This window comes from Peromyscus leucopus, chromosome 19 (assembly GCF_004664715.2).
Source record: "Peromyscus leucopus breed LL Stock chromosome 19, UCI_PerLeu_2.1, whole genome shotgun sequence".
In the NCBI taxonomy this organism is placed as follows: domain Eukaryota; kingdom Metazoa; phylum Chordata; class Mammalia; order Rodentia; family Cricetidae; genus Peromyscus; species Peromyscus leucopus.
In genome coordinates, this window is record NC_051079.1 from 24,027,002 (window position 1) to 24,047,032 (window position 20,031).

Genomic DNA, 20,031 nt, shown 5'->3' on the forward strand with positions numbered 1-20,031 from the left:
TGAGTTCAAGGCCAACCCTGGTCAACAGAGTGAGATCCAGGAGAGCTAGGACTCTGTTACACAGAGAAACCCATCTCAAAAAACCAAAAATATTAAAAAAAAAAAAAAAAAAAGGCTGGACTTCGCTCCCTCCTGCAGTCTCAGAGCTTTGGAGGCCAAGGTTGGAAAATCACTACAATTTGGATACTAGTCAGTTTTTTTTTAAACCTTTCTAGAGCTTTATTGAGAGAAAAAGGAGAGAGAGAGAGAGAGAGAGAGAGGAGAGAGAGAGAGATAGAGGGGCCGCGTGGAGGAGGAAGAATACCGCTAGTCAGTTTTAAACCACTAACTGAAGCTATGGGAAAGACCTTCTCTCAATACCTGTTTCTTTTGTTTTTTGAGACAGGGTTTCTCTGTGTACTTTTGGTGCCTGTCCTAGATCTCGCTCTGTAGACCAGGCTGGCCTTCGAACAGAGATTCGCCTGGCTCTGCCTCCCGAGTGCTGGGATTAAAGGTGTGCGCCACCGCCACCTGGCTTCATCCTGTTTCCATATTAATATCCTTTTTAGGAGCTGGAGAGGTGGCTCAGAGGTTAAGAGCACTGGCTGTTCTTCCAGAGGTCCTGAGTTCAATTCCCATCAACCACATGGTGGCTCACAACCATCTGTAATGAGATCTGGTGCCCTCTTCTGGCCTGCAGGCACACATGCAGGCAGAACACTGTATACATAATAAATAAATAAATCTTGAAAAAAAATGCATGATGTATTTTTAAAAAAATGTCCTTTTTATCTGCAGAAACTGCCTCCCCAGAAAGGAGGTGTGTGGAAAGTCTTTGTCCTCTAGGATAGAGATGGTAAGTGTGGGAGTCATCACCGAGCCTTGTCACGCCAGGTAAGTTGGAAAACAAGGCTGGGGTAAGGGAGTGTGAGATGTGTTTATTTCTGCTTGGATGGCTGTAGTCATCCTTTCCGAGGTACCGGAGGATCCTTCCCCGCAGGTGGGAAGTCGGGACAGATGAAGTGGTCCTGTGGCCCCGGCAGAAGCAGGTAGATATGGCAAGTGCACCTGGTTACCAGTGCTTCCTGGTTACAGCAGGTCCCCAAGGGAGGGCAGCTGTGGGTGGTCACCACAAGCATGTCAGCCAAACGGCTGCAGCTCATTGTCAAGTGAGGAAAAGAAAGCTGGAAACTTTGGAGTGCTGGAGCAAAGATGAGGAATGACTAATTCTCCCACAACCTAGTCCCCCAAAGTAAGTTCGAGATTTCTCTCAAGTAGACAAGAAGTCTTAACCCAGGAGGCTTTCAAAGCTTGTCCATGTTTCTTTTTTATACAGAAGAGTGTGCCAGATCTCATTACAGATGGTTGTGAGCCACCATGTGGTTGCAGGGAATTGACTCAGACTCTGGAAGAGCAGTCGGTGCTCTTAACCTCTGAGCCACCTCTCCAGCCTTTTTTCTGAAGTTTTTGTTCTGTTCTATTATTTAATGTGCGAGTGCAGATGTGCCTGTCAAAGTCAGAGGATAACTTTCAAAAGTTGGGTCTTTGCTTCCAGCACTGGCTCTTCGAGGCTCACACTTGGTCCTCAACCTCTCCCCTGAGCCGTCTTGTTGGCCCCCCACCATGTTTCTTATTCATCTTCTTTGTTAGTGTACAGGGAATGGGTTTCGCTGTGATAATTTCATTATATGAATGTATTTCACTATTCTTTGTTCATTTTTTTTTTTTTTTTTTTTTTTTCATGTTGTTTGTGTACACATGCTGCTGTGGAAGAAGGGTATCAGATCTCTGAACTAATACGCTTGTGAGCTACATGTGTGCTGGGAATCGCCCGGTCCTCTGACATCTTCATCTCTTCTGTTTTCATGTCACATATATTCTTCTGCTCTTTAACCTTTTTTTCCTCTACATTTTTTCTATTTCATGTCTACACAAAAAAAAAAAAAAACAAACAAACATAATTTAAATGATCAGAAAGTTGAATATCATCCTTAATCAAGACAGTTTTTTTTTTTTTTTTTTTTTTTTTTTTTTTTTTTTTTTTTTTTTTTTTTTTTTTTTTTTTTTTTTTTTTTTTTTTTTTTTTTTTTTTTTTTTTTTTTTTTTTTTTTATTATGTGTGGCTGTACTCACTATGCATCGTACACTGACTTCTGATTTGCTCCACCTCCAGTGCTAAATTCAGATTCTAGGTATGTGCCAGGCTGGTCTTCTGTATTTTCTGTTTATCTTCTTTTTTTTTTTTTTTTTTTTTTTGTATACAGCATGTTGACTGCAGACAAAGGCACCAGATCTCATTACAGATGTTTGTGAGCCACCACGTGGTGCTGGGAATTGAACTCAGAACCTCTGGAAAAGCAATCAGTGCTCTTAACCTCTGAGCCATCTCTCCAGCCCTATTATCCTGTCCTTGAGTGATTCCTGTCTAGGCCTCCGATTCACTGTGCTAAGCCATGAGCAGTATCCCTTTCCTCTGACCTCCATCTGACCCATATTTGTTGTTGCCAGGTCACAGCGACAGCCTGGCTCTCACCCTCAAACACCAAACAAAAACAGGAGGTACAGCGGCCAATCCTGGGATGCCCAGATCAGGCAATGGAGACGAGCCCTGCATATCTGGGGCCCCCCAAACCAGCCTCTGCATGACAGGGAGGCCGAGGGTGTGTTCACTAGCCTGGCTCCTTCTATGGGTGGTGTAGGCCGAGCCCTGCTTTCTCCACTTTGCAAAAGACTCGGGTTTTATTGGGTGGAGGTGGGGAGTACCTGCGTGAGCGCATGTCCTCTCACTCTGCCACCTCTCTAGGAAGGCAACTAAGACTTCCTAAGGCCAGTGGATGCTACTCCTGCATGACTGGCCAGCCCCACGCCCCGGAATCCTCAGAGAAGTGGGACAGAGGCCAGAAAGAGGCCCAGGCCGTGCCCTCTGCCAAAACCCACCGGATCAGGGAAACAGACAGGGTCTAACCTATGACGGCAGAAGGCAGATTCCAAAGGAGATGGGGGCTGGAGAAGGAGGGCTTGCCTGAATGCATATGGCCCTGTTTGGTCTCGTTCACCACAAATAAAGTCCACAAAGGGACTGGGCAGGTTGCTGACCCCTGTAATCCAGCACTGGGCAGGCGAAAGCAAAGGATCAGGAGCTGTTTATTTCTGTCATTTAAAGCTTGATTTTGATAAAACATTGAGTTCTTTATTACAGAGACTAACAGGAGGGTCAGGAGTTTAAAGCCAGCCTCAGCCGCATTACATCCTGTGGCCAAACAATAACAAGACCTGCAAACAAACAAACAAACAAACAAACAAACAGAAACAACAAAAAAGGCAAGGCAATCAAAACCACCCGTGAGAATCGAGAGGCGTAAATCTGGGCAGGGCTGAGCTCTACGGGTAGGCCGTCTCAGGTTACACTACGAAACATGGTGTGCCCTTACGCATGACCTGCAGTGTTTTTAAATTTTGTTTTTTTGCAGTTTTCTTTTGTCCTGCATTATTGAGCTAAATTATCTACTTGTCCTTAGGACTGTTTTGTTTTTATCTCCTTTCCTTCCTTCCTTTCTTTTTAATTTTATTTATTTATTCGGTGGTGGTGGGGAGGTGAGGTAGCATCTTACTCTGTAGTCCAGGCTGGCCTAGAATTCACTATGTAACGGTGGCCCTGAGTTTATGGCAATCCTCCTGCTTCTCGCAAGGGTCTGACTCAGTTTCTTTCAATGCTAACTTAACTTTCACACAATCATTTAACTTTAGTAAGCATGGCTAGGAGTAAAGGGACCAAGGTGATACTGGGTATAGTGGTCCATGTCCATAATCTCAGCACTGGCGAGGCAGAGGCAGGAGGAGCTCAGTGAATTGTAGGCTAGCCTGGTCTACATAGTAAGTTCCAGGGCAGCCAGATGTTCACAGCGAGACCCTGTCTCAAAACAAAAAACAAACAAACAAAACAAAACAAAACCAAAAAAGAAAATACAAGGTGTTAGAGTCTCAGATTTTGATACAACCTTTACCTACTATTTGGGCAATCATTCAGCCTTTCAGGTGGTTTTGTTGTTGATTTTTCTCATTTGGTGATTGAAAGGAAAATGACAAATATATTTACTTAAAGTATATAGTGCAAGCTAGGCAGTGGTGGTGCATGCCCTTAATCCCAGCACTAGGGAGGTGGATCTCTTGTGAATTCGAGGCCAGCCTGGTCTACAGAGCAAGTTCCAGGACAGCCAAGGCTACACAAAGAGACCCTATCCCCAAAAACCAAAACCAAACAAACAAAAAATATATAGTGCAACTAGACATGGGGGTTCATGTCTGTAATCCTAGCATCTGGGAGTCTGAGGCAGGAAGAGCAGAGTTTAAGGACATCCTTAGCTACATAATAAGTTTGAGGCCTGAAGAAGCTGAATGAGACCCTGTCTTAAAAACAAGTAATAAAGTCAATAGAGTCTGTAGCACAGTGCAGTTGCTGGAAACCATGTCTCCTGTACTCTTGGTCAAATGTGCAATGCAATATAAATCTCCACCCTCCCCCTCCCATTTTTTAGGTTTTACTCTGTAACCTTGATTGGCCCCTGCACAAGAAACGTTGACCAGGCTTGCCTCTACCCTCTCAAGTGCTGGGATTTTAGATGTGTGCCACCAAACCTGACTTTCCACCTCCACTATTTGATTAATGCTTTATTCTTTTTTTTCATTCTTTTCCAGCGTGCATACTTAAGGGTCCTGTTTCCTCCCCTCCCCAGCTCAAAGAGGATCCCCAGCACAGCACGGGGTCTACTGCTGTTTACCTACCCCAGACAAGTAGGGTAGGGAACAGTCAAAGAAAACACACGTTTTTTAGGGACTTGCTGCTACCACTGTAATAGTGAAGTGACTGAATTACCATTTTCTAACCAATTAAAAAGGAAACTAAAAGTCTGCCTTACTAGAGCTCACAGCATGAGAGCATTTATTGAAAACTTTTTTTTTTTGTTACCTGAGACTCTAGTTTACAGAAGAGCCAGGAACCTCTATGGGTTCCCCCCCCCCCCTTACTGACATCAACATTCAGTTCTTGAAAAAGGACTTAAAACTTTGGCTGAGGTGGGAGATGGTGGAGGAGATTTAATAAAAAGTGGTTTCCAGTTCCTGAAGAGGAAATATAGTACAGGCGACACCGGTTCCTCATAAGCCAGCTTCCTCCCTCTCTCGCTGTCTTAAGTGGTCCAGCCATAACCACCGTGCTCCCCCCACAACACCCCCCCCCCCGCGATTGAACCACCTATGATGTCATAATCACAATCCCATTACCTCATCCTGCTGGGGGGGAGGGGGAGGCGGACAGGGAAGGGAGGGGAGTGAACGGCCTCGGGCCCGCCTCAGCTTTACAAAGTATTTTGGGTGAGAACAAATTACGGGAACAAGAGGACACAGCCCCGCAACCGTTATAAATCCCAGGTTTATAAAGGTTCCAGCAGATCCCGCAGCTAGAAGAGGCGCTCCAGGGACCCAGAGCAGGCCCTGATCGGCGCTTGGACTACATTTCCCAGCAGCCTTCGCACTGAGGGTCGGTCCTTTGCCGGGGGAAGGGTGGGGGATGCTTACAGAAAGATGGCTGTTTCGGAAGGGATAGGAGACCAGGTGAGAAGGCTGTGGCTAATACCGTTTGGGGGTCTGAGTGGACCGAGACCGTTCAGTTGGGAAGATGGGGCACTGGAAGGACTGGACAATGGCTTTGTTTACCTTTATCCGACATGGCTTCCCCTACGGGCTTCAGGATATGCTTCCAACTGGGCGCGTCCACTCTCGGCGATCTTTTGGAGGGGGTGATTCGTTCGTGCGGACGCCACCCCGTCCCCAGATCGTAGCTCTAGGCTCCTTCCAGACGGCAGTACTCTGGAAAAGATTGAGGGGGGAACCACAGAGGGCCCGGGTCTCTTCGGGCGGTTCTGGGGGGGTTCGGCGAACAGGAGCGACCCCCCCCACTCTCCTCGAGGGCGCGTTTGGTTCGCGCCAGCGCCTTTTAAGGGCACCGTGGGGCGAACGGAGCGCTCAGAGCTGCTCCGGCCGCGGCCCTGGGAGCTGGAGGAGCCGCGGTAGGTAGCGGAGGGCAGGTGGTGCTGGGGCCTCGGGGCGGGCACCGCGACCGTCCCCCTCCCTCCCTCCCCTCCCTCCCCTCCCCCAGGCCAGCCGCTGGCGCGGCCGAGCCTCGCAGGCCGCCTCGGCGGGAGAGCACGGGACCCGGTTGGGGGAGGGGGTGGCGGAGTGCATGTCCCGGACCCTCCCCATCCTCTGCGTCCTGAGTTCGCTTCCCGCGGTCAGAGGGGGAAACCCGAATGGGAAGAGGAGAGCGACAGTCCCCCCTGAGCAAACCCTTAGAGTGCCCCCCCCACCGCACACCCCCCCCTCCCCCGGCCAGTAGATGCCCCATGCCCCACCCCGCGGGGACAGGCAGGGCAACAGAGGGAGAGGTTGAAGATTAGAGGGAGCCCAGCCGTTTGCTTTTTCGTCGTGGTGGGGGGATGGGTGCACCCCACTTGTCACCCCTGTCTTCAGCAGCACCATATGGAAGAAGAGCAGTCTGATAGCTTTTCCCCCCACCTCCCTCCCTCGCTTATGTTTTTCCTGCAGTTTCTCCCAGAGGTTTGGGACTGGGACCTGGGGGGGAATGCCCCCAGGGAATTGATGACTTTCTTTTCCCCTGGCCTGACTGGATCCTAGGTTGTCCAGGTTTCAGCACAACCTCAGTCTCCCTGAAACACAAGTGTCAGGGGTTCCTTCCATCCAATAGGCGTTGGGGGGGGTGTCTAGTCGTTATCTTAGGGGGCTTGTGGTGGAGCGAGACCCTGGGTTGAGAGTTGGGCCTGGCGGGGTTGCTGGGAGGGCCGAGCGGCCTGCTGCTCAGTGAAGGGCTGAGCCTTGTGCCAGTAATGTGAAGCTGAGAAGTTTTAACTTGTTTAGTCCATGTTGAGGGCTGTCTACCCTTCAGATACACAAAATGGAAGGGGAAGGAAGGCCGCCAGAGAGGCCTTCTCACACTTTTTTTTTAAATGTCTGCTTGAGAACGAGGAGGCCCCTTGCAGAGCTGGTTTGCCTTCTTTTGTGTCCTGGTTTGATTCCTTATGGCTTCCGTTCTGTTCCCCCTCTCAGCCTGGCCTGTTTTAGGAAACTCGGGCTGAGAGTATCAGTTGCGTGGTGGTAGTTGCATTGTTCCAATTACCGCTGTGTGTGGCCACATCCCAACAATTAAAATGCAGAAAAATAGAAAATCACTCTCTTCAGCTGCTCCTAGAGAGGCCTGGGAGTTTGGAGTTTGCTGTTCGTCCAAATGCCTCATGAAAAGCTTGAAAGTTTTTTCACCCCCTGCTCCTCATGGCTGGTCAGCCTGGGGTCTCGAGGGTAAAAGTCTCCACTTAGCTTCCCTTGTTGATTTTTGAGGGCAGAGTTAAGAAAATAGGAGCAGAAGAGAGTCCAGCTTTACCTTCTCCCACCAGAACGCAGGGAAGCAGCCGAGGGGAGGTCTCAGGAAGCTGGAACTTTGTTCGCCTTGGTAGTAATAATTATGCATGGAAATGATAGTTAACTGTAGTGATGATTGACTTCTGCACCTTTCTTCCCAAGAACTCCAAATACATCCTAGGGTACTTTGCTCTTCTTTGTTGCCTTCCTCGGAGACGATACCCCCCTTTTTTTGTAAGGGGGTGGTCTCCCCCTACCCCACCCCAGGTCATAGGAGGAAGAGACCGAGCCCTTAGGCTCTTCCTTGATGAGCAAGTGAGGGAGGATGGCGTCTAGCCAGAGATAGACCCTATTGCCTTCTTCATCTAAATGATATCACCACTTTGGGCATGCCAAGGCTTTGAGAACCTATGTGAACTCCTATTTTTTTTATAGGCCAGTTGGTAAGGTATTGTTCAGTTTGGTAGTTCATGTAGCCTCGTTCTGGTATAGAATAAGATTTTATACCCATTTTACATGGAAGCAGGAATGTTATGTGGTTAGCCAAAACTGACTGAGCATATTGAATTAAGACTTGGTGGTGGCAGCTTTCTCTTTTTGTTTTTAGGCAGGGTTGTAGCCCAGCCTGACCTTATGAGCTCTTGTGTTCCTTCTTGCACCTCCCAGGTGCTGGGATACCAGGTGTGTGCTCAGGACTTGGATTTCTTGGTTGGTTCTTCTCTGTACTAGTTAATGCTCCACGGCCTCGGGTCTGCCTGTTGGTCATTTATGGGAAGAGGTAAAAGAAAAGACATTGTTGACCTCCCTCCTCTGAGCAAGCCAAAGGCCCCTCAGGTAGGAAATGTGTGGGATTTTGAAGCTTGCTCTTTGATAAAAAATAGTTTGCTTCAGTCATAAGGAAGAATCTTGGTTAATTATATCCATGGTCTTTGAGTGGGATCATGAAAAAAAACTTGGTTGAATGAAGTCATGGAGTTGTTTTTAATATCTGTACAGTTGAAATGTAATCGGAACCAACCACCCTGACCATTCCTTCCCATTGTATAAGAGAATACCCACAATATCTACTGGGGAAGAGTGGTGTATCAGCTATTCAGGCCATAGGAGGGTTCAGAATCCCATCCTGACCTGAAGCAGAAAGCCATGCCTTGCTCTTCTCCTGGCACTAACCCCTGTGGTTTAGGAGAAGGGTTCCCTTCTTGGCTTCTGGCTGTAGGATAAAGAGAATATTGTGCTAATTCAGTATGGAAATAACCATTTGGGCATCTCTCATTTGAATCTGTTTCCTAAGTGGTGCTGATATTCTAGGTAGACACAGCAGGGCATAGGCCAGGTGAGGAGTGGTAAATAGGCTTCAATGTGCCATCTTCGGTTTATTTTACTGGATATCTAGAGTGCCAAGTTCAGTGTGTTTCTGAGGCCATCTTTAGGCTCACTGGGAGAGTGCTATGATCAATTACCGATGTCTACAGAGGCCTGGCCTAGGGATGCTGGGGTATGTGTGCCCTGCATTCCCCAGCTCTGCATCAGGTACATCTCTAATGTTACTTGGGGCTGATCCCTCTGTGATTGGCAGACTCAGCAGGCATGACTGGAGAGGGAAGTCCCAATGGTGCTAGAACGGTGCTTCAGTGGCAGAAGACGGCTCACGAGTGAGATCCGGAAGAACGACAGGGAAGACATCCATCATTTGCTCCGAAGTGTGCAAGTCAAATCCTGGGCAAAACATGATAACCCTGATCACTGAGCAGCTACAGAAGCAGACTCTGGATGAGCTGAAATGCACACGCTTCAGCATCAGTCTGGTAAAAGACCAGTATTCCTACTTCTTCGTGATCTTCCCCCTCTTTTTTTTTTTTTTTTTTTCTGGAGGCTGTTTGTTGCTACAATTTTACCCTTGTTCGGTGTTGTATGAAACATGCTTGTACTGGAAAAGCCCACTAACAGCTCAAAACCCAGCCCAAGAGGAAGGGGACAGGGATACTAACATTTGGGCGAAAAGGGCTTTGTAATGTTTAAAGGTGTGGCTTATTTCTCACCGACTTTGGGAAGAGAACAACACAGGAGTCTCTTAATATCCTGGTAACCCATGAATTATAGGGAGAATGTAAGAGGTCTCTCTAGAAGTGTCCTTGCCCTGAACCCAAATAATGATGGATAATCTCTCTCTTAGCCTTTGCCTGATCATGCAGACATATCCAACTGTGGGAACCCTTTCCAGCTTGTGTCTGGTAAGGAATCTGTGGTTTATATGTATGTGTGTTTGTGCTTCTGTCCACACATTTCTGTGATTAATTTTTAATGACCACAACTGGTTAACCTACCTTTAGTTTTCGCGGTGGGCCTTTTGTTTTGCTTTGTTTTGAGACAGGGTCTTACTCTGTAGACCAGGCTAGCCTTGAAGTCACAGAGATCTGCTTCTGCCTCCAGGGTGACAGTGTTAAAGGTGTCCTGCCACCACATCATCTTGTGTTTTTTGTTTTGTTTGTTTTTGTTTTTCTTGAGACAGGGATTCTCTATGTAGCTCTGGCTGTCCTGGAACTCATTTTGTAGACCAGGCTGGCCTTGAATTCAGAGAGCCACCTGCCTCTGCCTCCCAACTGCTGGGATTAAAAGAATGTGCCACCACCATCACCACTGGCCACCAGCTTGTTTTTTGTTTTTTGTTTTTGTCAAGGCCACCTTCTGAGAGTGCTATCTATCTCTGTTTTACTGTCTTGTAGGAAAATTATGTTCAGTTTATTCTTTTGTGTTTGAGGAAGGATCTTGTAGCCTAGGCTGACCTAGAACTCTTAACAGTCTTGCTATTGAGTACTGGGTTGCAGGTGTGAGCCTAGATCAGTTTAACTTTTCTAATGTAATTGCTTTGAAGTGGTAATACATGTACATAGTTTAAAAATAGCAAAAATATTATGTTGATAAAAGTCATCGTCTCCTGTTTCCAATCCATTTAGTTCCTAGTTCCTCCCTAAAAGTACCTTCTGAAAGCTGTGGCTCAGAGACAGGGCATTTGGCTGGCATGTATGAGGCTCTTCCTTTGCTCTTAAGAACTGTGTGTGGCATGGAGAGGCAACTCCTATTATTAGGTTTGTTGTTGTTGTTTTACATATATTATATAAAATGTATGCACATGTGTGCTACAGTGTATGGAGGTCAGAGAACAATTTGTAGGAATCAATTTTCTCCCACCACATGGGTCCTGGGGATGATTGAACTCAGGTTATTAGGCTTGACCTGAAGCACCTTTACCCTTTAACCATCTTGTTGACCTATAAACTTTTTGTTCTCTTTTTTACATGGGCTGGGGGTGCTGTGCATGTATGAATGCAGAGTACATATATGGAGGTAAGGGAACACCACGCCCCAGGAGTTGGTTTTCGATTTCTACTATGTAGTTTCTAGGGATTGGGGGTCCAACTCATCAGGCTTGACAGCAACTACCTTTATCTGTTGAGCTTTCTTGCTTGGGCCCTGTTAACTAGTTTCTTATATATATTGAACGATCCAACTAGAATTTTTTTATTTTTTATTTTTATTTTTTGGTAGTACTTGGGATTGAGCCTCGGACTAAGACATACTATCAAGCACCCTGTTACAGGACTGTGTAGGTGGAGTTTTTCTGTCCCACCAGTCAACTCTGTCCTGCCAGCAGGCTCCCAAATAACCACACAGAGACTTATTATTAAGTATAAATGTTTGGCCAATAGCTTAGGCTTGTTACTAACTAGCTCTTATGTCTTAACCCATATTTCTTCTTCCTTTTGTTTTAAATTTTTTTTTATTTATTTAATATGGAACGCTTCACGAATTTGCGTGTCATCCTTGCGCAGGGACCATGCTAATCTTCTCTGTATCGTTCCAATTTTAGTATATGTGCTGCCGAAGCGAGCCCTTTTTTTTTTTTTTTTTGTTTTTTTTTGTTTTTTTCGAGACAGGGTTTCTCTGCGTAGCTTTGGTGCCTGTCCTGGAGCTCACTTGGTAGCCCAGGCTGGCCTCAAACTCAGAGATCCACCTGGCTCTGCTTCCTGAGTGCTGGGATTAAAGGCGTGCGCCACCACTGCCCGGCAGCGAGCACTTTTTTTTTAAGATTTATTTATTATATATACAGTGTTCTGCCTGCATGTATCCCTGCAGGCCAGAAGAGGGTACCAGATCTCATTACAAGTGGTTGTGAGTCACCATGTGGTTGCTGGGAATTGAACTCAGGACCTCTGGAAGAGCAGTCAGTGCTCTTACCTCTGAGCCATCATCTCTCCAGCTTCCATATTTCTTATTTACACTCTACCATGTGGTGGTACCTTTGTTCAACAAGGCATATGTATCTCCTGCTTCCTTTACTCTCACAGGCGACTCCTTGACTCTGCCCTTCTTCCCAGTGCCCTCTCAGTTTGGCTCTCCCACCTAACCTCTTCCTGCCTAGCTATTGGCCAGTCAGCTCTTTATTACCAATGAGAACAACACATCTTCACAGTGTACAGAAGGATTATCCCACAGCAGGACTGCATCTCAACTCTTGATTTTGTCTTGAACCGGCTCTGTAGTTGAGGCTGATGTTGAGTCCTGCTCCTCTGCCCACCTCCTAAAGTGCTGGGATTCCAGGTGTGTGCCACCATGCCCAGCTTACTTTATCTTGAGATAGGGTTTTTCTAGATGTCACAGACTGGCTTTGACTTTGTAACCTCCTGCCTCAGCCTCTGGGATTACAGGTCTGTGTCACTAGGCCTAACTCATAATTTCTAGTTTTTTGGGTTTTTTTAATTATACTTATGGAGGGGCGGGGTATGTGTCCTATGGCCTGTGGGCATTGGGTTGGTTCTTTGCTTCTACTTTGTAGATCTCAGGGATGAACTCAGGTCATCGGGCTTGGCAGCAAACACCTTTATTCTCTGAGACATATCGCTAGCACTTGGATATCTGTATACAAGTAGAAGCAAATATAAGTCTGTCTGCATTATTGCTTTTTTGGCAGAGTTTTCTGTTAGTCTCTGCTTCGTTATAGCGTAGTGCAGCTGGGTACCTTTCCCAGTCTGTGCTGAGTGGTTTCCTGTTTTACGTAGTTGTACATTACTACACTGTAGGGATCTGTATTAGTTTACCTAGTCCATGTTGATGGAGATTTGGGCAGTTTGCAGTCTTCTAATTTTGGGGCACGTGTGCACATATTGTATGTGCACATGTGTATGTATGCATATTTGACACGTGTCAGGTGTTCTGTCCTGTCCCTCTGCCTCACTCCTTTGAGACAGTCTTTCATTGAACCTGGAGGTAGGCTGGCAGCCAGCATGCCTCAGTGATCCTCCTGTCTCCACCCTACAGCCCCAGATGTGGGTGCCTGGCTATTTGTGTTAGGATCTAAACTCTGGTTCTCAGGCTTACACAGCAAGTGTTCTCACCTAGTAACCACCTCTCCAGACTCCTTTTCTATTCTTTACAGAGAATGTTAGTGAATAACTCTGTCCTCAGGTCATTTTTAATATGTGACAATACATCTGAAATGTAAATTCCTAGAGTATGGATTAATCTAAGGGCCTATGATCATGAGCATAACTAAGACAGCCAGAAGCTCTCTAACCTGGGTTGCTGGGCTGCTACACATCTCCTATCTGGGCTATCTGCCAAGCAGCTACATTCTTTGTCTTGTTGAAAAAACAAAAACACAAATACTTGCTGAAGGCCAGGTCTTAGGCATAAGGACCCCTGACCCCTGCCTCATGAAGGCTGGTAAGGAGAGGAACTGTCGACCAAATGCTTGCTATCGTCAAGTCTGATTTTATATACTTTGATTTGTGCCTTTTCTAGAGAGTTCTTGAGAAAACTTGGAATAGGCCCATTGTCCTATAGTGAGCTATTTCCCCCAAATCAGTCTTAAATGGGGAAGTAAAGGCAGGAGGATAAAACGCATTCAAGGTCACCGGTGGTTATGTAGCAGTTTGAAGCCAGTTTGGGTTACACGAGACCCTGTCTCAAAATAGTCACAATTGGGGGGACTAGAAAGATATAAAGTGCCTGCAGTGTAAGTGTTTGGATTTGTCAGGGTCCCCAGCATTCACATAAAATCCAGGAACGATGGCAGAGTCTATAATTCCAGTGCCTAGAGAGGTAGAGACAGGTTGGCCAGCCAGCCTATCCAAATTGATGAGTGACAGGTTCAGTGAGAGTCCCCACCTCAAAAAAAAAAAAAAAAAGAAAAGAAAAGAAAAGAAAGAAAGAAAAAAAATGGAAGGGGCAGGCAGGATGTCATAAAGTGCTTGACGACCTGAGTTCCATTCATAGGACCCCCATGATGGAAGGAGAGACTGATTTCCCCAAGTTGTCCTCTGACCTTCACACACGTGATTGTGTGTGTATGTACATGTTCGTTTGTGTACATGTACATGTGGGTATGGACAAGAGTCCACATACATGGAGCTCAGAGGTCAACATCTTATGTCTTGCTCAATGGCTCTCTACCTCATTTTATTTTTAAATTACATTTATTTATGGGTGTGTGTGTGTGTGTGTGTGTGTGTGTGTGTGCATGTGTGCGTGCCAGCACTTGGGAGGCAGAGATAGGTAGATCTCTGTGAGTTTGTGGCCAGCCAGGTCTACATAGAAAATTTCAGGCCAACCAGGGCTATATAATGAAACCTAGTCTCAAAAAAATTTTTTTTTGATTTTTCAAAATTTATAACGAAGGCCTAAGAGGAAGGGAAGCAGAGTGTGCACATAAACAAACATGAGAGAACAAAATTAACACAGGATCTCAGGGTTTCTCGGAGCACACGTTCTGCCTTCAGACCCCCAGCATCTCCCTTGCCTTTCCTGGGGATGGAAGCAGTTGCTTAGCGGCTGGATTACTTCCTGTGGACAGTACTGCCTTCCTTGGTCCTGGTGGCACAGAAGAGAGGAAGAAGGGCCGGGCGGTGGAGGTGCACGCTTTTAATCCCAGCACTCGGAAGGCAGAGGCAGTTGGGTCTCTGTGAGTTCGAGGCCAGCCTGGGCTACAGAGTGAGGTCCAGGACAGCCAGGACTGTTACACAGAGAAACCCTGTCATGAAAAAAAAAAAAAAAAAAAAAAAGGAAGAGGGCCAGAGAAGGCGAACATAGGCCTGATTTTCAGAACTCAGGCTGGGAGCAGGGAAGGCTGGGTTGAAGACAGGGCTGGTCTGGGAGCCTGGGGTGAGCGGGGCATACACACAGACATGCAGGTTTCTCTTGACAATTGTACCTTTGAGAGGAAGTGGCAGATGGTGGGTAAATGCTCTTTATTCCAGGTGGGTTCTTAGGATGAAGGTAGCTAGCGTAGTATAGTCAACTCTGAGTCCTGTTTTGTTCATTCGATAGCTACACTTGGAGCGAGTTAGACGGCTGTCCCCTCCTTCATGGAGATTTGTGTGAAACCACACCAAGTATTTGCTACATTGTGTGATGCAGAAGCTCTTGTAATATGTTAGCTGTTGTTAATCCTTTTTATTATGAATGCATTTCAGAAGGTGCTTCCTGGAGGGGCCTGCCCCACTGTTCCTGTGCTGAGTTCCAGGACAGCCTCAACTTCAGCTACCACCCCTCAGGCCTGAGCCTGCACCTCAGACCACCCAGTCGGGGAAACTCCCCACAGGAGCAGCCCCTCCCCCAAGTCCTAAGCCCTGAACCCCCAGACCCAGAGAAGCTTCCTGTGCCCCCTGCTCCTCCATCCAAGAGGCACTGCCGCTCCCTCTCGGTGCCTGTGGACCTGTCTCGCTGGCAGCCGGTGTGGCGGCCCGCCCCCTCCAAGCTGTGGACTCCCATCAAGCACCGGGGCAGTGCTGGAGGGGGTGGGCCGCAGGTGCCTCACCAGAGCCCCCCGAAGCGGGTCTCCAGCCTCAGGTTCCTCCAAGCTCCCAGTGCCTCTTCTCAGTGTGCCCCAGCCCACAGACCCTACAGCCCTCCTTTCTTCAGCCTGGCCCTGGCCCAAGAGTCCGCTCAGCCCTGCGCCAGCTCCCCTCAGAATGGTTCTTGGGAGAGCGATGCTGAGTCCCTGTCACCCTGCCCACCCCAGCGCCGCTTCTCCCTGTCCCCCAGCCTGGGCCCACAGGCAAGCCGCTTCCTGCCCTCTGCCCGGAGCTCCCCTGCGTCTTCCCCGGAGCTGCCCTGGAGACCTCGAGGTCTCCGCAGCCTTCCCCGAAGCCGCTCACAGCCTTGTGACCTGGATGCCCGCAAAACTGGGGTCAAGCGGCGTCACGAAGAGGACTCCCGGCGCCTGCGGCCTTCCCTGGACTTCGACAAGATGAATCAGGTGGGACTGGCAGGCCAGCGGAGCGGAGAGGAGAGTGGGAGGACTTGGGAAGGCCTTCTTACAGGCGTCCCTGGGAACTCCTGGTCTCCAGAGTTTATTCTAGGAGGCCATCTGGCTTGCCTGGGACCTTTGATTCGGAACCTTTAAAGTCTTGTGCCTTGTCAGATTAACCCTTGATGTTCAGGGAAACTAGGCTGAGACGTTAACCTTCCGGCAGGGATCCCCGATTGTCCTGCCAGAGGCACCCCCACCCCACCCCCGAGAACTCTCAAGCCACAAAGGGCCTGTCACCAGAGTCCGCCCGTTGTGCGTAGGGTTGAGTGTGCTCCCTGCACGTCCTGCCTCCTGTGAGCCTGTGGAGCCCTCCACGGCTCGCTCTCCCAAGCCCTTTGTACAGTCCTAGCCCACCCGAGAGCAGCTGCTGCGGGTGCTTCTCCACTTTGTCCGTGGTTTGCTTTCTAGACCACTGGGTCACGGGTCTCTGAGAATTTGTTCCTTTAGTCGTTCAGCCATTTGGGAAGCGTTCATGGCAAAATCGATGTACTTGGCTCTTCCCGGGCACTGGCAGGCCAGAGTGGCCAAAAAGCAGATGGTGGTGTTGACCTCGTGGAGCTTATAAATGAGTGTGTTTGGATTTGTTGGTTTGTTTTAAAGAGAAGGTCTTTCTATTTATCCCAGGTTGGCTTCAGCCTCCTGAGCTAGAAGAGTGTGGATCCCCCCCATGCCCCATCATGACTCACAGCGCCATTCTTTTTTGTGGCGCCTGTGAGTGAACCTGTGTCCTTAGACACGCCATGCGAATGCTGGGTCACTGCGTTAACACTCAGCCCCCAGGCCTCCATGCTTTGCTGTGGTTCGCGCTTGCTTTGGTTTTTTGAGACAGGGTCTAATTATTGTAGTCCAAAGCACAACTGTGTAGACCAGGTTGGTCTTGAACTCTCAGAGATCTGCCTGCCTCTGCCTCCCAACTACTGGGATTAAAAGTGGAAACTGAAGTTCTTTCCTTAGAGAAATTTAGTACATGGATACTAAATGTTTCAAATTTTATGATTTGGAAGCTCACTCTAAAACCTAGAATTTCTGCCTTCGAGTGTAACTGAGACACTTTAAAATTTATTTTTGGAGGGCCAGGAGACATGGTTAAGAGCACAGGTCCTCTTCCAGGGGACCTGGATTTGATTCCTAGCACCCACGTGGTGTAACTCCAGTTTCGGGGGACCTGACGCCCTCTGCCGGTCCCTGCAGGCATTGTTTCTATCCACATCATACACAGACATGCATGCAAGCCAAACACCATACATAGAGACTAACCAGTGGGAAATTTTTGAAATTTTATGTTACTTTGGGAAATTAACGTCTTTGTCTCAACGTTGTTGTTTAACAGAAACCATACTCAGGAGGAGGTCTCTGTCTCCAAGAAACAGCTCGGGAAGACAGCAGCGCCTCTCCACCGTGGTTCATGGCCTGGAGCCCCCCACCTCTCTCTGCTTCCTGCAGTCCTGTTGAGGGCTCGTCCCACGCGCAGAGTGAAAGCGAGGAGGAAGAAGAGGGGGCTGTGCGGTGGGGTCGGCAGGCGCGACACAAGCGGACACTGTGCCAGCAGGACTTTGGGGACCTGGACCTGAACCTGATTGAGGAAAACTAAAACGGAGAGGCTACTTCCTGGGGCCACACAGACTGACTGTCTAATGGCTACTAACCCGTGTGAAGGCCCCAAGGCTGAGGGCCCAGCCTGGGAAAGGGGGTGAGTGGAGGGCTCTGACTCAGGGCAGCCCAAGTCTTCTCGCTCCAGCAAGCTCGACCATGCCAAGAGACTGGCCGGGACAAGATAAACGGAGCTGGTGGCGGGGGGACAGCCCCCGAGCAGACCCTCCCCATGGCGGCCCTGAGTGTGAGTATCCCTGCCGCTGAGAGCACTGGGCAGGGTAGGAGGGGTCTCCTGACCCCAGCTCGGGGAATTTCACTAGCCCCTTTGCTTCAAAGGGCACTTGTGTCTTAGAATTTGGCCAGGGTGGGGGCGTTCAGTCAGCCTCCTCGGAGAAATTGTGTGAGTGCGTGTGTGTGCATGGGCGTGTACTTGAGGAAAGGTGTGTTTGTGTCGCCTTAGGGAAGGAAGGCAGTTGCTCCTTTAACAGCAGAGCATCAGGATGCCCCCAGAATCTTGACTTCCTTCTTTCTTTCTTTCTTTTAATATGACGTTGGGCTTGTTCAAGGTGTCAAGAGTAGAGGGGCTCTTTTTTTTTTTTTTTTTTTTTTTTTTTTGGTCTTAATAGCTCTGGAGCCAGGCTTTTAAGTTCACAGCATTACTTGCTCTGCAGATGGCTCTGTTTTGGGGTCTAAGTACGGTGACCTCAGCTAATGGTCTTTTCCTCAGTCCTGCCCTCTCCCACTAGATAAATCTAGGACGGAGGGATTGTAGGAAGGTCGCATTCATTGTGTTCATCAGATTATCTAAGCTGTACACAGCCTGCCTCCCTTGTTCTCTGAGTAGGTGCAAACAAGAGCAGCTGAGGCCGAACTGAGGGGTTCTCTCTTTTCCTTCACCAAGGGGATCCTCTCATGTTCTGATCTTTCAAGTCAGAGACAGAGTTGATGCCCAGAATATGTTGAGGCAGACCAGTAGCAGGAGCACTGACATTTAGTCCCCAGAAGTCCTGGAGCCCACCCCAGCGCCGCCTTTGGAAGCTGGCTGTAGGGAAACTTGTTCTTGCAAGGTCTAGGCCCAGTCTCCTTCTGATCTTGGAGAAAGAGGAAGGGTGCTGAGCGTCTCATAGTTTGCTTGTCTTCCACTCTTGCCAGGAAATGTTTATTTGCCTCTAATTGGTCCTGCGAGACCACGGAGAGGCTGGGTGCACTGAGGGATCGGCTGGGGATGCGTGAGGCGAAGGCCCTGAGAAGCAGCTAGGAGTTTGTTGTTGTTGATTGGATTTCCTTTTTTGTTTCTTACCCACAACTGCAGCCGGTGCAGCGGGTCCCAGTGGCCACAGTCACGGACTTAAGACTGCAGATCCCCTGGTAGGGTTGGCACCAGGAGGCATGCATAGAGAAGCTGCTACTGTTGCAGTCTGCGAGGCTTTGTTTAGAACACCCTGCATAACGCATTTGGACCTGCCCTTCCCGTTTATCATAGTAAGGGCATTTTTCTGTTCCATTTCAAGGGTGTCTTCAGGGGAGGTAGCCATGTCTTCTTGAGCCTGTGGCCCTCAGGTTCTACTTTTCCAGGGCTCCTCCTTTTCTGCTGGCTAGTTACCACATATTACCACTGGGCTACCAGTCTCCAAGGGCCTAAGGGAGGCTCTCTCGAGAATCCAGGGAAACTGAGCCCAGGAGTTTTACCCAATCTTGGTTTCATCCTTCCCTGCTTCTCCCTCTCTGGTCCATAATTTCCCTGGTGCCAGCTTCTTTTCCACCTGGGGCATCCTCATCCTTGGACTCTGCTGCAGATGGCAGTGTCAGCCTCCGGTAGGTGACTGGCAGTGCCAATGGGGTCTCTGCAAGGCCCTACCTACGTTTAAGTGATGGTAATGGTTCTGCCTCCATCCTGGCTTCCCCAAAGCCCTTAGGTCACCGCCCTTAGGGAAGGAGGCCTGCAGTTGTCATATTTTGATTCCATTCCTTTAAGTCTGGAATGTTAAACTAGGCAGAACTATCATCTTGCTTCCCAGTTTAAATGCCTCTGGCCCTGGAACAAGCCTTTTCAAGACATGAATCATTTTGCTTTACACAATAGATCTGTTCCAACAGTTCTGTGTAAACCAAATGCTGTTTTTTAATGCATTTGGACTGCTGGCCATTTAAAAGCAGCCTATGATTGCTTCTTTGGTAAAGCGAGCAACCTCCCTCTACGTTAGCCGGTTTCATTATCTGGGTCCTCACCCTTGGGCTTTCCCAGAGTGGAGCACACCTCCGGGGCTTGTGGCTGAGGCTGTGTTGATGTCTGCATCTGTGCTGCGTGTGTGGTGTGGCTGGCCAGTAGGTGAGTAGTACTGCGTGTGTGAGGGAAGCCGCCCCCAGGCTGACGCGCCCCTCCTGTGCCCGGTGACTGCCCATGGCGGCCCTCGCTGCCCTTCATCCCACCTGCTGCCAAAGTCCCTGTGCTAACGGGATTACAGAAACAAAAAGTGGAAACAATTTTTTCGTAAACTTTGTTTTATATTAAAAAAATCCATAAGTCTGTGTGTGTTAAAACATGAGGTTCTGCCTCTGTGGCTGTGTTTGAAAAAATAAAGTTTTATTAGAATAATCCATTTTCCCAAGCAACCTTGTGTGCTATAGTGTCTTTTTCCCTTACGTGCACACACACACACACACACACACACACACACACACACACACACAGGAGAGGAAGAGGCCGTGAGAATGCTGCCTAAC

The 20,031-nt window shown here is 48.4% G+C and overlaps 1 protein-coding gene and 1 non-coding gene across 5 annotated transcripts; one reads left to right on the plus strand and one right to left on the minus strand.

Annotated features, from left to right (window-relative positions):
- Window positions 1-5,494: 5,494 nt before the first annotated feature.
- Fam53c (family with sequence similarity 53 member C) lies at window positions 5,495-19,920 on the plus strand. Of its 4 annotated transcripts, XM_028886796.2 has the most exons (6): window positions 5,970-6,043; window positions 8,073-8,240; window positions 8,983-9,211; window positions 9,580-9,637; window positions 14,876-15,660; window positions 17,045-19,920. In XM_028886796.2, the coding sequence occupies exons 3-6, from the start codon at window positions 9,134-9,136 to the stop codon at window positions 17,303-17,305; spliced, it is 1,182 nt and encodes a 393-aa protein (XP_028742629.1). In that variant the 5' UTR covers window positions 5,970-6,043; window positions 8,073-8,240; window positions 8,983-9,133; the 3' UTR covers window positions 17,306-19,920. The 4 variants fall into 4 exon arrangements, with proteins under 4 accessions (XP_028742628.1, XP_028742626.1, XP_028742629.1 ...); XM_028886795.2 differs by lacking the exons at window positions 5,970-6,043; window positions 8,073-8,240 and adding an exon at window positions 5,495-5,588; XM_028886793.2 differs by lacking the exon at window positions 8,073-8,240 and having other exon boundaries at window positions 5,959-6,043.
- Window positions 11,192-11,298, minus strand: LOC114705148. The gene has a single exon (XR_003736356.1). It is a non-coding gene; the product is annotated as a U6 spliceosomal RNA (small nuclear RNA).
- Window positions 19,921-20,031: the final 111 nt, after the last annotated feature.

Bases quoted from the DNA above. Each gene is read 5' to 3' on its own strand.
- Fam53c (XM_028886795.2), top strand. From the start codon at position 9,134: ATGATAACCCTGATCACTGAGCAGCTACAGAAGCAGACTCTGGATGAG. The intron at 9,638-14,875 runs GTAAGGAATCTG...AATGCATTTCAG, and splicing joins CCCTTTCCAGCTTGTGTCTG to AAGGTGCTTCCTGGAGGGGC. The intron at 15,661-17,044 runs GTGGGACTGGCA...GTTGTTTAACAG, and splicing joins ACTTCGACAAGATGAATCAG to AAACCATACTCAGGAGGAGG.